The sequence below is a fragment of the Anthonomus grandis genome, chromosome 15 (assembly GCF_022605725.1).
Source record: "Anthonomus grandis grandis chromosome 15, icAntGran1.3, whole genome shotgun sequence".
Taxonomy (NCBI): domain Eukaryota; kingdom Metazoa; phylum Arthropoda; class Insecta; order Coleoptera; family Curculionidae; genus Anthonomus; species Anthonomus grandis.
In genome coordinates this window covers 20,711,044-20,729,065 of record NC_065560.1, presented here as the reverse complement: position 1 = coordinate 20,729,065, position 18,022 = coordinate 20,711,044, and the positions used below count along the sequence as shown (strand labels likewise).

General features: G+C 33.4%; 1 protein-coding gene across 1 annotated transcript in view; it reads right to left on the bottom strand.

The window, feature by feature from the left end:
• LOC126745319 (odorant receptor 30a-like) overlaps window positions 1-18,022 on the bottom strand; it is a 76,979-nt gene that overhangs the window by 34,187 nt on the left and 24,770 nt on the right. Inside the window, exons 4-5 of the mRNA XM_050453089.1 lie at window positions 7,778-8,019; window positions 2,942-3,041 (exon numbers count right to left, since the gene is read on the bottom strand). Of these exons, the coding sequence (XP_050309046.1) occupies window positions 2,942-3,041; window positions 7,778-8,019 (342 nt within the window). The remainder of the gene's footprint in view (window positions 1-2,941; window positions 3,042-7,777; window positions 8,020-18,022) is intronic.

Genomic DNA, 18,022 nt, shown 5'->3' with positions numbered 1-18,022 from the left:
TAGTAAAAGAAAACCTTATTCCAGAATCTCTTGCCATATATGCTAAGATCCAAACTTCTTTCAATTGCAAAATTGCTAAAAAGACCAAAAGTATATGCTGTTGACGAAATAGTACGTGAATATGGCCATGAAGTTTTAAGATTGCCACCATACCATTGTCAGTTTAATGCCATTGAGCTTATATGGGCAGGGTCAAAATCTTATTATGAGAAGCATGTGGGTGCTGGGCTTAGATCTGACCAGGTTGAAGCTGTTTGGAATGAGGCATTGAATCACATCACAAAGGAGTATTGGCGAAAATCAGTGGATCACACTGAAAACATTATTAGAACCTGGTGGAAGAGAGAAAAAGTACTCGATATCCAAGTTAAACCATTGATCATTGTTCCATTTGAAGAAGATTCGGAAAATGACGAAGAGTTTTCCGACTCTGTTAGTGATAATGATAATTATAATTAGTTTCTTTTTTTAGTCAAATTTGTTACTTCATTTTTACACATTCACTTAAATCTTCAGTCTTCGGCTTCTTCCTTTTACACTTTGTTTCCTGCTTAAGCGCTTTAGCTACTTCTTCTTGTACATTCTAAGCAATCCCTTATTTTCTTTTTCGTTATTAAAATAATTAGTTTTCTCTTTGCATTTCGTTTATTATTTAGGTATGATTAAAAAGTAAAAAATTTTTTTTTTAAACAAAGCTAAGTAAATAGATTGGTGAATGCGCTGGGAGATAGATATGCCCGGCGTATTCTCCATTTTTTTAATAGTTAGTTTCAATCTTTTTTTACCTTCTAATGTGTAAATAAATAAATATTCATAAGAAAACGACATTTTAAAGAACTGTAGTAGCTCCCCTCGTATTTATCTTTTTAAACAAAATTAAATAAAAGAATTGGTGAATGCGCTGGGAGATAGAAATGCCCACCGCATTCACCAGTTTTTTTAGTTATTTTTTATCTTTTTTTTACTTTTAACTGATATAAAAGAAAAGATAACACAACTTTTTTAATTTTCTGTGCATCAACGTATAGATTGGGTCGAACGACAAATAATAAATTATAAAATTAAAATGACATTTTAAAAGTGAGATTGTAACATGAACTTGCCTTTAAACAAAGAAAGTACTTTTCTGGTCTCTGACTGCACTGCATCACACACAATACAAATTAATTGTTTGTCATTATACCAAAATGTATAGTTTCCCAATAATTATTACAAAAAAACACAATCACACATAAGCAAAGAAGAAGACAAGGTCAAATAATCGTTAAAAATTAGACGCTGTGCCCTGAAATCGACAAATTAGTATTTTATGCTAACAACCATTTTTAAATGAAATATGTAAAATTTTAATGAAAGGCTAGGGAGGCATTTTTGCTCTCATAAAAAAATATAAAATGCTTAGATTTAGATATTATTGTGTAAAGAAAAATTGTTATTGAGAATTCCGTCTATTTCGGACAATTTTTTAAAAAAGAAAAGTTAATATTTACTTTTCTTTTTTGAAAAATTGTCTGGCAACTTAGCAGAATATCGGAGATTCTAGGCATATACCGATGAGGCGTATACCCAACGGGCTTTATACTTATGGGCTTTTTCACGTCATGAAAGGAAATAACCAACGTATGTTTTACATGTCGAATCTCGGATACGTAGTATTCCGTAGACATTTTTACGGCGTTAAAGGCATCACGTCAGTTATGATCGTAATTATGATCTAAGGTGTATACGCGGCTTTAATATGTCACATGACGGCGTTCAATGTATTGTCAAACTCTCAAGGAAATAACATTTTGGCAGCCACTGATTTTTTAATTTGATTCATATTACGTGGTGACCTTTGAACCCACACGATAAGAGCGAAGGCGACTATATATCAGGCTGCAGTATTTACGATGAAGACTAACCTTGGTGGCCCGGAGCTGGTTATGGCAGGGAAAACATTGCCAATGAAATCATCTTTACATCTTCTAGGAGTCGAAGTCACCAACAGTGTGTCCTGGCATGACCACGTTGCAGAGATCACCACCAGGGCAGCTTCCAAAAAACTGGGAGTGCTTTTCAAAACAAAAAAACTGTATACACCAGAACAACTGCTGAATCTTTATAAGGCTCAAATACGCCCTTCCCTCGAGTATTGCTCGCATGTCTGGAGCTCTGCACCCAAGCATAGTTTAAAGCTGCTAGATTCTATACAGAAGAGAGCTATTCGTCTTATCGACAAACCAGAACTGACAAATAGTCTGGAGCACAGGAGAAAGGTGGCTGATCTCTGTTTATTTTACCGTTATTATCACGGTAAGTGCTCCTCTGAGCTGGCAGGCCTGATCCCACCCAGGGCTGTTCCGGCAAGAAGGACGCGTCTAGCAGTTGCGGCTCATCAACATCGAGTCCACCTGCCTACCCCAAGGACGTCGCTGTATCGGGACTCATTCATCTGGAGAACATCTTCTTTGTGGAACGGGCTTCCACCTCACATATTTCCCGACGCATACAACCTGCAGCGATTCAAGATAAATGCCCACAAATATCTTCGCGCAAGCACTACTTCAAGAGTGACATAGGACTTTCCTCTTGTGCTTGTGTTTACCATAAAAAAAAAAATATATATATATATCAATGTATCATAGTATATCAATGTTAACAAAAAACACGAGCCATGAAAAGTTATTTTACGAGCGTCTAAAAGGGTATAAAAATATATGCCATTGTATCCAGGAGTCATAATAGTATTAATAAGTCTAGATCCTCTCTTGGATCCGCCTTTCTGGATTTTTCAGTAAATAAAAAGAACTTTTAATGTTCGTTTTACACATACATCACATTTTTTATTATTGATATATGTTTTAATAATAATATTTCTCTTTTATTATGAAAATGTATATTAACAAACCAACTTTTAAAGACGTTTTTGTTTTATAATAAATATTGTATAAGTACTTACCACTACGAGTTGACTAGTTGCCGAGGCTAGCTGTAAGGAAGTTTGTAAGAAATCAAAAACCATAAAAATGCTCATACTATCATTAAAATCATCGACGTACCTAAAAAAGTAAGTCTAATAATTTCTTTGCCAGTAAATATTTTTACTGACAAGTAAATCAACAACTATTATATCTAGTATTTTTGCATGTATAAAAATTCAACTCAAAAATTAAAGAAATCTATGCATGCGAAGTGAAAAGTGCTGAAATACTCAATTTTGTTCCTTGTATTTTGTACTATTGTCTGAGAGCCTTATTATAGTAATAATCAACGGTTGTATCTCTAAACCGTACTAAGGTATAGCATTAAACATTTGTTTTAATAGAAATTGGTAAGTTTTAATAAAAAATTAATGAAAAAACCGTGTCTCACACACGCGTCGGAACTAATTCTTGTATGATTCGTTTGCAAATTCGTTCGCTTTCGAACCCAAGTGGTGTAAAAAATAATGTGTATGTGCACGGAAAATCGACTATCCTTATTTTCGGTTTATACGAATATTTCGCACGCAAGCGCTCGAGTAGGTCTATATCATACGAATAATAACATCATTATGTAACGTACAGACCTTCATGACTATCATTTAATAAATGAGCGAGACTTAGTTCGTGACATTGTTCAAGATCTTTTTAAAGGTGTGACTGATTGCAATGCTCTTCGACTGACTATGACCAAGAGAGATCTTATTCCTAGAATTGGACGTTAATGGTAATGCAAGAATTTAATTTTACAATAGAATGTCATCCTAGTTTACGCATGCCACATGTCGATGATTTAAGTCTAAATCCTATGGAATGCAATCCAAAATTTGAAGAGACATAGATTTTAACAATACTGAACTTCAACAACTCTAAAATAGTTAAACATTAAGACAGGGGCGTACCCAGATAGGGACAGTTGCCCCCTCCCCCCTAGAAGATAAAATAAACGTCAATTTTCCTGGCAAGTGGGAATTAAAAACGTGTTACCTACTCTGCGCAAAATGAAGTGTTAGAACAAATTATATTTTCAGTCAGATATTTTGATTTAATATTTTTTTATCTATAATTAATTATTCTACAACGTTCGATATAGTATTCTGTTAGCGACTCAATATAATTTAAATTTACCGCGAAACCGTCGCATCTCGTAGTTTCCGCTCCCGACGACAATCAGAGCCATCTGGGATTAAGGCCGAATATAATTGGGAGAAAACAACATCTAGCGCTATCTAGTTACGGACGACAGTACTTTCTCCGGTAAAGAGAATAAGAGAAATCTGAAATAGCATCAATTTATACGGTCAAAAGCAACATCTTCTATTGAATAGCAATACCACGAAGAACGTTCTAGCTCGGAAGGAAAGGCAATGAAACAATGACGGAAATAGAGTCGAGAGTCGAGTATTTTCTAGGTATTTCGGGAGCAGGAATATTTGAATGTATAAGAGGGATTGTGAGGCAGATCAAGGCAATTCAGAGACTACGAGACAAAAAATACAATTAAATTTAGTTCGGAGCTTAATACGAGCGAATATTTCATGCGCCATAGTATTTTATAGTTTAGTTACGGCGACATGAGATTTAATTTACGTTTACTGGGCAACAATTGGAAACTGGAAATATTACTCTATCGATTGGATATGAGAAAATTCTCTGAAAGAGGTGAGTCAAAACAAAACAAAACCTAATATGATTATTTGATTTCTTTATTCAAACCACAAAGTTAACTAATTTTGAATATCGCAATTTTACTTTTACTGACCGGAAGTTTGAAGTAAATGATATTTAAATGTGATGTTATTATAGGTATTTTGATCTTTATTTTCCGTATTTTTGTCCTATGCCTAAACACCGTAAGAGTAATATTGTGTATCAATTTTTTAGGGACAGCACGCAAAAAAAAGGTCGTGAAAGTAGCAGTGGAAGCGGCAGCGATCAAATTGACAACCATGATAAAACTACTCATGTAATGCCAAGATCATTGGATGCTAACATTCGCTAACAAGCGTCTGTTACCGACTGTTTTTCTCCGTCGACGTCCCAACAAACTTAAAACATCAACGTCTATCCTGAAATTATAGTGGACGATGGCTATCATGAAAATGATCTGGGTCGTTATGTTGGGTTGGCTACCCAGCTATCGATGGAAAAGAAGAGGGAGTTGTTACAAAATCCTTGGATCCCGCCCAGAAATTACGATTTCGAAAGTGATGAATTGCCATTTGAATAGAAAATTTAATCATGCTTGGTTGGATCAGTTGGTGCACCATGGCTAGTATATTCCAAGCGACTAAAAGGTGCTCTTTGTAAGCATTGTGTTTTGTTTCCTCCGCCCATCAGCACTGTAAGAAGAATTTTAGTCAGGCCATATATAAAGTTCAAAAATATGCATGAAGACTGCCGAAAGCATGCAACGACCAACCTTCATCTAACAGCGACAAATGCTGCAAAAAATTTTCTTGAAAATGTTCCTGTAGACGTTCAACTGTAAAGTGGATGCCAAAAAGCAATAGATAAAAACAGAGAAATATTTTCATCAAATATTTCTTGTATTAAATTTTACGGTACACATGATATGCCTCTTAGGGGAGAACAAACAGATGAGGGTGTTTTATTAGATTTATTGAAGTTGAGAATCAATTCAGGGGATGACAAATTAAAGAGTCATCTGGAAAAGTGCCGTCGCAATGCAGTTTCGCCATACATCGCCAAAAATACAAAACGAATTGATAAATTTATGTGGCGAAATTATTAAGAAGAATATAATAAGTGAGGTTCAGAAGACCATAGCTTACGCAGTTTTAGCTGATAAAATAGCAGACGTAGCTGAAAAAAGAACAGCTGTCAATAGGCGTACGATTCTATGACGAAAGCAGAAGGAAAATCAGAGAAGAATTTGAAGAATTTGTTTCGTTGAGCTAAAAGCACAAAATGCTTCAGTAATTGCCGAAGCAATTGACAATTTTTTGATAAGTTCTGGCCTCCCAACCGAAGATTGCGTAGGGTGTGGATTCGATGGCTGTTCTACAATGGCAGAGAAAGAGGGTGGCGTACAAGCCATTTTGAGAAAAAAATATCCTCGTGCTTTATATTTTCATTGTTCAAGTCACAAACTCAACCTTGTGTGAATGATGCAAACGCAGTACCAGCAATTAGAAATACTGTCGCCACTGTAAAGGATGTTATAACGTTTTTCAGAGAATCGACTATATGTCGAAACTACGCTCCAAACTTATCATTGTTGGATATTAACAAACTTATCAAACTTGGATTGTGTGAGACGAGATGGTCCGAAAAATATTAATCGATCCAAGACTTTTCTCAAAATTTCCCAGAGCTTGTGGAATCTCTAGAAACGTTATCCGTCAAGGGAATTATGCCACTAGAAATCCTGCATATCAGTCGCATTCTGTCTTTACAAAACCAGTGTTTATTATTTCTCTACAGATAATAGCCAAATATTCAGCAGTTTTAGAACCAGTGGTGCGCTAACTGCACTGCAAGCGAAATCGATTGACATGATCTCGGTGGGGGAAAACATCAAAAATATCAAGGACATTCCCAGAAATGACCGCGAGTTTCCTGATAGAATAAGTAATGAAATGCTTCAAAAAGCGCGAGCTGTTGCAATAGGTTTGAACATAAATATTTCGGTTCCACGTCTTGCTCACAAGCAAACACATAGAAGTAATCCGCCATCAGACAATGATAACGAATTTTGGCGGCGTTCCCTGATAATACCATACATTAATTCACTCATTTCATCATTGAATATTCGATTCTCCCAAGAAAATACTCCGGCGTTTGCTTTAAGTAATATCCCTTGTATATGACCAAGACCAAAACCAGCATTACAGACTTACACAAGAACGCAGAATCATTCCAAGAATTTTATAATCTGGATATCAACGGAGAATTGAACCTTTGGCATAATTTATGGGTGAAGATGGCTTTATCAGATAATCAATTGAGGGAGTTGAGAAGTAGTTGATCTGTTCAACGCAGCCAACATTTTTTACCCTACTGTCAGAAAGGCATTGATTATTTTAAGCACTATCCCATCCACTACGGCGACCGTAGAATGGTCTTTCAGTATACTGCGAAAAGTTAAAACGTGGCTAAGAAGCACCATGGGTGAAGAAAGGCTTACACGTTTATGTCTGATAAGCATACATTGCAATTATTTTAAAAAAAAAGCAGCTAGTTTATTGAAAAGACTGTCATAGACAAATCTTCGGCAAATCCGAGAAGATTATTGTTAAATTAATATACATATATATTATGATTATTGTATATATAATATTTTCTTTTATGTCAATCTAATTAATAAAAGTCAATTTACATGATTTTTTGTTTTAATATAACTGACCGACCATCTTCTCGAAACAGGTATGAGCTGCCCTGCTGCTGAAATCATGGGTACGCCCTTGATTCAAGATAAACGTTATCGGTATTTAAACTAAACGATGTCTCTTATTGAAAAAGTTTTCAGGACTACGTAAATTTGTGACTCGTTATCTCGAAAATATATCAGAACAATTAATTTGACACGGGCGTATTATTTAAGCTGTTAATAATAGTCATTGTAAATTTTCAAATACGTACACTTTGTGTGTATTAACGAAGAAAATTATTTTTCGCAATCGAAACCGTGATCTTTAAGCCTAAGTCATTTTATTTAATAATAAAATCTATAAATAAAAGTACATTATCATGCGTCTAAAATTTTAAAACAAAAAAGTGTGCGAAAACTTTTAAGCTAGTTGAGTAAATTGTATAATTTGAGTACTACTACCATTTGTTACAATATTTACTTTATAATCTCCTTATGCATTTCAATACACTTCTTTAATAAAAAGAATGATGCCTTTTTATCTCCAATACTTGGGTTATGCTTCATGATATTTTCTTTATAGTGTTTAAAGTCTCTAAGAATATTATGCAGCATTTCTAGTTGACCTGAAGGATACATTATTAGGGCGAAGTTCAGTATGTCATTGGCACAAAGGAAAAATGTTCCGATTAATACCCAGGTTGAAGTCAAAAAGAACGTTTCCTGTAATTATAGAATTAATTAGTGGTACAAAAGAAAGATGTAAATAGGCTAAACAATGTAATTAATATTCATTTTATTAAGTGGTAAAATCCTAAACAAATAATCTGCTTTATTGTCAAAAAAAAAATTCGTAAAGAAAGCTAGTAAGATATTTTAAAAAACACATATAAAAAACAAACGAAAACACAATACAGAATACACATAAACATAAAAACATACTATAAATCAATGAAATACAAAATATAATTTTAGTACATAGTCGTAAGAGAGGAAGGAAAAAGTTTGAATAAAAGAATATTTATAACATTTATTAAAGTTATTAAATAAAAAAGTGGTTCACCGCATATAATGACATTCTCCAGCAAGTAATATTTCAAAGCGAGATGCGAAAAAAAATGATTGTACAATCTTTTGCACGGAATTGACCGTCGATTTTTATTTTAAGTTGCGCATTATTTCACATGAATTTTTGTATACAGGGTGGAACAAAAAAAAAAGATATGATTTCATCATTTTTTTAAATGGAATGCTATATTTTTTATTGCATTTATGAAATATAGACGAAATTCCAAGCTTCCAAGTTTCGTATAACACACCTTATCTCAAACTCAACTGTTTCCGAAATATTTACATTTAAATAATAAGAAAACAAATAAGTACGTCTATTTACAAATTAAGGTAAAGTCAAGGATAAAAATAATGTTATAAACACTGCCAATTGTTTCTATTTCCATGGTTGCACCTGTAAAGAATCTCCATTTTCGAATGTCACTGTCAGTTCAAAAATTAATAGTTTCTATCAGAATAAATTATGGCTAATTTAACGGAAACCCAACGAACTGAAATTTTGATGATGCTAGGGTACGGGGATCGAGTGCGCACGCCAAAAAACGTAAGTGAACTGTTTAATGCCAAATACCCAAACCATCCTATTTCTCAGTCAACAGTTAGTAGAATAGAGCACAAATTCATAACTTCAGGTCATGTTAGGGATTTGCCAAGATTAGGTCTACCAAAAATTTCTGAAGAAACAAAATTAAACGTTCTGCTCTCCTTTGAAGAAAATCCAAACAATGCAACTTCACAAATTTCAGTTGATAATAATACAACCGGAACGTCAGTAAGACGCATCTTAAAAGTAAATGAATACCACCATTATAGAATTATACTAATACACAAATTAAATGAAGACGATCCTAATCGAAGAAACCAATTTTGGGAGCAAATGATGAATATTTGCAATAATAACCGTCAGTTTGTGTTACGAGTTTTGTTTTCGGATGAAGCAACTTTTTGTTTAAACTTTGTCGTAAATCGGCAAAATTATCGATACTGGTCAATGTCAAATCTACACTGGGCAACTGAGGCTCATACAGAGTACCGTAAATCTATTAATGTTTGGGCTGGAATCATGGAACATAAAGTAATAGGGCCATACTTTTTCGAAGAAAACTTAAAAGGACAACGCTATTTAAATTTTCTTCAAGAAGATCTTATCTCTGCTTTGCCTGCCCTATAACCAGACAAATAAGACCCTGCTGTTTCGACAGATAATTTGTGGTTTCAGCAAGATAGCGCACCGCCACATTTCTTTCGAGATGTCCGTAATTACTTGGATACAGTGTTCCCAGGACGAAGAGGGCCAATAGAGTGGCCGGCCAGGTCACCAGACTTAAATCCCTGAGACTATTTTTCTATGGGGGTACCTGAAAAGTAAAGTTTATATTGAGAAAAACTTTATTCAAACAACGTAGAAGATTTGAAAAATAGAATTAGATATAAAATTAGACGTATATCACCCGAAATAATTGATAGTGTTTTACATGACTTTGTAAACCGTCTTGCTTTCTGCCAAGAAGTAAATGGGATCAGTTTGAACACTTGATACATTAATAAGAGTTTTTACAGTTTATAACATTTTATCCTCCATTTTATCTTAATTTGTAAATAGACGTACTTACTTGCTTTCTTGTTGGTTAAATGTAAAAATTTCTGAAACAGTTGAGTTTTGAGATAAGGTGTTTTTTACGAAACTTGCTTGGAATTTCGCCTGTATTTCATAAATGCAATAAAAAATATAGCATTCAATTTAAAAAAATGACCAATGACGTCATATCTTTTTTTTGTTCCACCCTGTATACAAAAATTTATGTAAAATAATGCGCAACTTAAAATAAAAATCGACCGGTACCAGCGTTTTCTCAAAAAATTATGTCTAATTTTTATAGAATTTATGCGGAACTTTAGGCGGTCACTATATAGCTTTTAAGTAACTCTGGTCGTGGGATTGGAAGATGAAGATTATTCTCCTTGTTCCTAAGTAGTACTTGTAAGATGGCCTTTATGGAATTACTAATACATGCTTGTGAATTAAACAAGTAGATTCAAATATGAACAAAAAAGGAAGTTAATATTTTATTTTTTTAAACAATTCTTTTAAACTTTTTCAACAAGGAATCAGAGTCATTCTTAACAGAAAATTTAATATCTCTAAGGACCGGCTTACAAGTATAGGACGTATATTTTGCTCTTACTACAAATTTACTTAGCTTTCAAGTTAAGTGCTGGAAACATATAAATGTTTTTAGACTATTCGATAGTGTGAATTGTGTATAGTTGATATGTGCAAAAATATTGGTGTTTAGGTATCATGTTACTATAAAAAGAAAAACAAAATCTGTAAGTAAATTATTGTTTTCATTATCACCGTAAACAAGCAGCCACCGTTTTTCTAGGGCGAGGATATGTGCAAACTGCAAACTATCTACAGCCGGTGCTCGATCCACGGCACGCATTCAGTCAATTTAGTTTGATAGCTGCAAGGCGGATCGGCATGTCGTATATACAAACCTCTCTGCGGATGACCACTCGCGCCTTAAGCACGACGGCGCCCACTGAATCGGCATCGACCGTCTCGGCACGGTCGGTACAATCGGCCAGATGTGCTTTAAGGCGCGTCTACACTATGCCAATCGGCATCATTCGGCTTATGCCGATCGACAAAACCGAATTAGTGTAGACGTACCGGTCGGCCTTGCCGACTTACCGAAAGCCGTCCCGAATCATGCCGAATTCAACCCGACTAAAGTCGGTCTCCTTCAAAGAAAACCGAACCGAATGAAATCAAAATCCACAAGTGTGTACATGCCGGGCGGCTTTAGTCTCAGTCGAACGAAGGTCGCATGCGTGCAAATTTATTTTATTTGTTTTTTAAATGTTTAGAGTTGGTGACAGTGCCTTATTTTTTGTATTGAGTTTGGAGTTTTTATTTTTAGTTTAGAATTATGACGTGGACTGACGAAGAAACGTTGGCCTTTCTTGATATGTATCGTGTTCGTTCTTCCTTATGGAACAGTTCAAATTCCGATTACAAAAATAAAAACCGAAGACATGACGCTCTCACGGAAATTACTGTTTTATTTGGTATAGAGAAGCAGGAGGTTGAGCGAAAAATCAAAAATTTACATATCTTGGGGATATCTTCATAGTGTACATCAATGAATGGTACGAATCTCCAGTCGCAATGAAACGCAGTGTGGCTGCAAAGCGTTCACTTGCAGGAATAGTTTCCCTGAAGGATGTAGTTTTATTAGAGATTTTTGGTCCAATCATATTCAATAAAACCTCAAAATCAGAAATTTTCATTCTGAAAAAGTTGCTGAATCCCACGTCGTTTCTGTACTCAAAATTTAACTCATCTACCTCATCAAGTAGTAAATCTTTCATAAATTCACTAGCTCTATACTTCTTTCTACCATTGAGGATACTGGGGCGAATCCAAAATCTCCGAGGGCGAAAGCAACGACGTTCACTAGCGACTACTCCAATTATGATTGCTGCAGCAGCAGCTAAAACAAGGTCTTCGTCATCACTCATGATTTTAAAATACTTTTAACATACGCAGATGGGAAAGCGACACTACTACGTTCCAAACGCAATGCACTAATGATGATTCGGCAGCCGGCACCAATCGGGACGTCCACACTACAAAGCAATATAGACGCAATGCCGACTCGATTATGCCGAAATATTTCAAAGAATTTTAAAAACCATTGATTTGATAAATATGTCAAACGAAATTTTAATCGAAGCTGTTCACAGTTTTAGAATATTGTATGATAAATAAAACACATATTATCATGATAATTTAAGGAAAGAAAACGCTTAGGAGGAGGTATCCAAATCAACTGGATGTTCTGGTAAGTGTCATTTATTATATCTTAAATCGATGTTTTCGTTATTTACTGTTTATTAAGTTGGCATCATCAGGAGGTTTTAAAACTCAGTTTTAATTATCTGAGGAGACCAATTTGGTCGGAGAAATGTGCGAGTGTGAAAGTTCTCGTTTTGGTGTTAAGTGGTGTAGATACAACTCTTGCTTTGAATATAATTTATGTTTTTACAAAAATACACAAAAAAAACAGCTTCTTATATAGTTTCAAATGCACATTGGAATGTTATGTTATAATTTATTTTATTTGACTCTATACAGGGTGTCCCACAACGAATGCCGGCTATCTATATCTCGTAAAGTAGAGTTCAGAAATTTTTAAAACTTGACAGTATACCAACGTTGAGGCGCAATTCAGCTAAAATAATTCTAAGATGGCGCAAAAACCAGTTCTCTTAATGATAAAACCATCCTCTTTAAATTATTTTCTAAATAGTGGGATATAAAAAAATTAAGAGGGCTGATGCATGAAACTATACAAAATCACCCTCAACATATTTTCGTATTTTTTACAAAACTATAAGATAAAATTTGGTTTTAGATTTGGGTTAAATGTTGGTAACAATTATGTGAAAATCTCACTTTGTACCATTATATTATGTCTTTCAAAATTTTGTGAGCGATTTATTAATAAACCAAAATCCGCAAAATACCCTGAATCCGTACCTGTCACGACTAACGGCTGCTCGGAACTCCAAGATATTTTATATAAAAAATTCAGGCAAAAAGCAAACGATAAGTGCTTATTTACATTTTTTTTATAGCATTAAATATTGTGTTTAGTAGATATACTTGTACTACATTTTAAAACTTGTTGGTACATATTGTAAAATTATTTTTAATTTGAAGAGGTAGACAACCATAAAAAAAAACTAGTCCACACTTAATACATATTTGTCATTATGATTTTCTTTTGAAAGTCGAAAAAAAATGTAAACTTACTTGAGTGTCAGTGCCAGTCGTTCTTCCGGCCGAATCGATTTCCGAAAATTTGTCTCTAGTTTCAAAAATTCCAAAAATTCATAGAATTTGGATGCAGCCATTCTAAAATATTTGAAAAACTTGGCTTCGTCCGCCAGCAAATCATAAAATAGATGATCATATTCTCTGAAATCTCTTCTTTTCAAAAAAATATCATGCACCCAAAATCTCCTACGCTTTTCTACCGCCTCTACTTCAGTACAGGCTACTAAAATCATAACATCCTCTTCAGAGTTTGAGGAACTGCTCATTTTTTTTTAAAAACGCTTAAACGCAAGCTTAGTCACAATACTTCTATATGCTCGAATAGTCGAACCACTTTTAAACGTCGTCGTGTCTTCGTCTGCCGATTGTATGAGCGCTAGTTACCGACTGAAGGGACCAAACGTGCCGAACCGACGAGCCAATCCGATTCAGTGGGCGCCCTCCAAAATCAAAACACTGGAAATCCTTTACAACGAATGTAATAAAAACTTAGATCAACTGACCGCTATGAGGAAGTCATCGCAGCATTAAAACTTAATAAAAATTGAAAAAATACAAAATTTAAAATTGAACTCTTAGACAAAATCGATATACTTAACACTAAAATCAGGCATCTAGAGATTCAAACGCGGACTCCAAGTGCTGTTTTGGAGCTAAAAACGTTGGAAGACTTTACCGCCGAAGGAGGTGAAAGAATAAATAGATCTAAAAACGGATTGATCAAAGGGATTCCAGAATCCCTTGGTGACGTCACAACTCGGTAACAAAAGGATACTACGGAGGTCATCAAACATTAACTGTCATAGATGAGCACATACCAGCTCCAATTTCCGTTTTGAGATTGGGACAAAAGTGTCAAAACCAAAACCCGGAGGACGCCCTCGCTACATTATAAAGTTACCTTTACTGATGCTAGCACAATAAAAAAAACTGTTAGAGTCCATAAAATGAGAGAATATGCCGGTGACGTAAAATGCGCACAAACCCACTTTAAACCAAAAAATCAATAAAGGGGAGGCCCCATATTTCCCTGATTAGGTTTACTTGACCGTGAATACATGCATCTCTCTCTTTCACAAGGAAAAAGATAAAGTCGTTATAATAGTTATACCTCTCCGCTTTATTCAGAGAGTGTAGAGTGTGCGTGTAAATTCAGTCTAATTTGTGTTTACCTACTTTTTTCTTGCAATTTTGGTGTGTTTTAATTTAAAGACTATTATTTTGTGTGTGTTTGTTACTACTAACGTATTAAAGGTAAGAAAATGTAGTCGTTTTTTTAAAAGGTATCTTACAGTACAAATTAATAAACCAAAAGTGCAACTCCAAAGAAACAAAGAATTTACATTAACTTTATTTTTGATTTTATTCATATTGTCTGTTTTTTTTTTCAAAACATGTAAAAATAAGAACGAATGGTTATTCAAATCATTTAGTTAGTTTATAGATCTATGTAAAATATTTAACTGTTTTGTAGATGTCGCCAAAGAAATTAGGTACGAAAGGGCAAATAATACATAGCCAGGGAAGAGAAGTTATTGCCAATGTAGCAGAGTTTATGCATAAAGTGGCAGAAGAAGGATTAACTATTCCTTTAAAACGCTTTAGGTAAGTTATCCAACGGTTAAAAAATCACAGATAATTAATTATTATTAAAATAATGTAACATTTAAATAAAATATTATTTACTTATAATTAACATAATAAATTATTAATATAACAATATAGATATTTTTGTGGCTGTTTAAAATATGAAATATAAAACAAAATTAGGTATACAAAACAGCTACATTACTGTTTTTTATGATATAGTTTTTATTTCTTTGGTAAAATTAATATACAGTGCTTTTCTTTGAAGTCCCCCCCCCCATTTATTTTTTGAAAAAATATTGAAGGAGTCGGCCAATATAAAAAATAACCCCTCTTGGTCATTCAGCAGTCCAAGAAAAAAGAGACCCAGGAAATCACGTATACTTGACATTACTTCGACGCAACTTAAAGAAATTAGGAGCATAGTTAATGATTTTTATATAGTGGAAAAAAGAAGGCCTCCTACTCTCAAGTGTACGTATTTACCTTTATTGTGCTTTTTTAATTTTAATCCTATTTTTTATTAGCAGTAATCCTACAAAAGATCATTGACCAATCTGTTATTCATGAGCCTATGAGTATACCATCCTTAGCAAAACTACTAAAGAGCATTGGATTTAGGTATGTATGGTTCAACCATATTTATATTTTGCATTCGTTTGTAATATTACAATTTTTATCTAGTCTTAGCGTTCATTGAAAAAATACTAAAAAGAACACTGAAAAGATATGCATATGATATTTTCATTTATATAAACTTAAAACATAGAAAATTAAAAAAATATTTAAATTAAGTTCAAATTCTAAATTGCGCTACCCATAATATAGCTATTACAATTTTCTGACTACCTGTTACAAATCTTTTTTTAATTTTATTTATTTATAAATACACACCTGTAGGATGCATAAGCATGTTACCTGTAAGATAAAAAAAGATATGACCCTGGTTAATCCACTCTTTCCTCTTAATTGGACATATTATTATATTCTTCTCCTTAATGTTCTACCTAACTAGAATATCATTTTTAAAATTTTACCTGTGTCTCTTTATTTATCTTGAATTTTATTTTTAGGGTTATGAGTTTTTTAAAATTATATGTACCTGTTAGATGTTAATATGTATATAAATTTCTAACTTCTAAACATTGTTTTTTAGATGGAAGAAGACAGATGATAATAGAAAGGCCTTGATGGAATCATATGACATACGTTTGAAGAGAATAAAATACTTAAAACAAATTACCGAATTTAAAAATCAAGGTAGAAATATAGTGTATACTGACGAAACCTATATACACAGTAGTCATACTTCTGACAAAGGTTGGTTTGACGAAAGCCTAAGCGGTATACGAAAACCCATTTCAAAAGGACAGCGATTAATCATCGTTCATGCTGGAGGAAAAAATGGTTTTGTTAAAGACGGTCTACTTATATTCCGCTCAGGTAAGATATAAAAAATATATATTCTGTGCTTATTAATTTCTTACTTATAACATTTCAGGTTCTAAAAGTAGCGATTACCATGACGACATGAATCATGAAAATTTCATGAAATGGGTGGAAACCCAATTACTTCCGAATTTGCCACCAAATTCGGTCTTAGTTTTGGACAATGCATCATACCATAATATACAAGTAAAAAAGAATGTTACCTCAGGAAGTAAGAAACAACTCATAATTGATTGGCTTAAGGAGCATAATTTAGAACATGACGAGAAAATGACAAAAACGGAACTTTATGAAATAGTTCTTCAAAATAAAAGATTTTATCCGATAAAGTGCAAACTTGACGAACTAATGGAAAGTCACGGACACTCAACTTTGCGTTTGCCTCCATACCACCCAGAATTGAACCCCATTGAAAAAATCTGGGCCACTGTTAAAAACTGGGTAGCAAGCAGGAACACAACTTTTAAGTTAGCAGATGTAGAAGCTTTGACGAGGTAAACATTTGCAGAAGTATCTGTCGATGATTGGAGAAGCATTTGTGACCATGTCGACAAAATTGAAGACAAATATATAAAAGATCATAATCTTTTTGATGAAACTTTAGATTCCCTAAAATTTACGGTAAACACTGACTCATCAGATGAAGATTTGGAAACGAGTTCCGACGAATCAATTATCAGCAATGTGGACATTTTGTCAGATAGTGACTAATTTAATAATATGAATATGTATTATATACCGTAATAATATTATGTAGTGTTTTTATGAGCAGTAAAATTTATATATATGTGGAGTTTTATTTTTAATATCTTTAATAGCTGAAGAAAGAAGAGAAATAGATGTTTTAAAACATATTTTAAAAATTAATTTTTGTTTTAAATATTTTTTTTTTATATTTTAAGATTTCAACTGATTTTTAAACAAAAGTATTTCAAAGGACATAATCTTAAATGATGATTACATTAATGAATATCAAATAATGTTCGTATCATAATGAGTATAAAAAAAAAAACATGTATTTCTTTAACACGTATCGTAAACGTTATTTTGAGTATCTAAAGTAATATATGTATGTAAAGCTAACACTTATATCCACATACGCATAAATAAAGCAAAGAAAAGTTTAAATTTATTTAACAGTATTTTAAACCCCATTTATTTAATAATATTTTAACACAATACACCCCCGGCACTGATTGTTTAGTCATAAACTATCTGCTAGAATTCTACGCTTCTACGCTTAACGATAGCCAGCTTAGATGCGCGAAGTCTGACGTCACCGGCATATTCTCTCATTTTATGGACTCTACATCACAAAAATAAACAACTGGATAATGACCTTACCCGCTCTATCAAAATATCAAATGATAAAACTTAAAATCAACTTAAATATTTAACCAAATTACGAGATAAACTTGAATGTAAAAATGCTAGTGGTGAAGATAACCTTAACATAAAGGTCATAACAAAAGGAGTACAAAAAACGAATTATAGATACATCTTTTTTCCAATGGAAAATCTTGTATATAAACCTAGGCAGTTCATAGGCTAAATACAACGAGTTTGTTTACAATATTTAGAACAGGTAGAACCAATAAACCTGGGTATGGAGTTTGCGTCTATGTAAGCAATCAAATTTTTATTGATATTTCTTGACAAAAGTTACTTGTGAGAAAATAGACACCCTAATATTAAAAATAGCAGACAAAACTAGCTATTTCTTTTACGTTTAGGTGTATTTATTGGCCTCTGGCAAATGATACCAGTTTA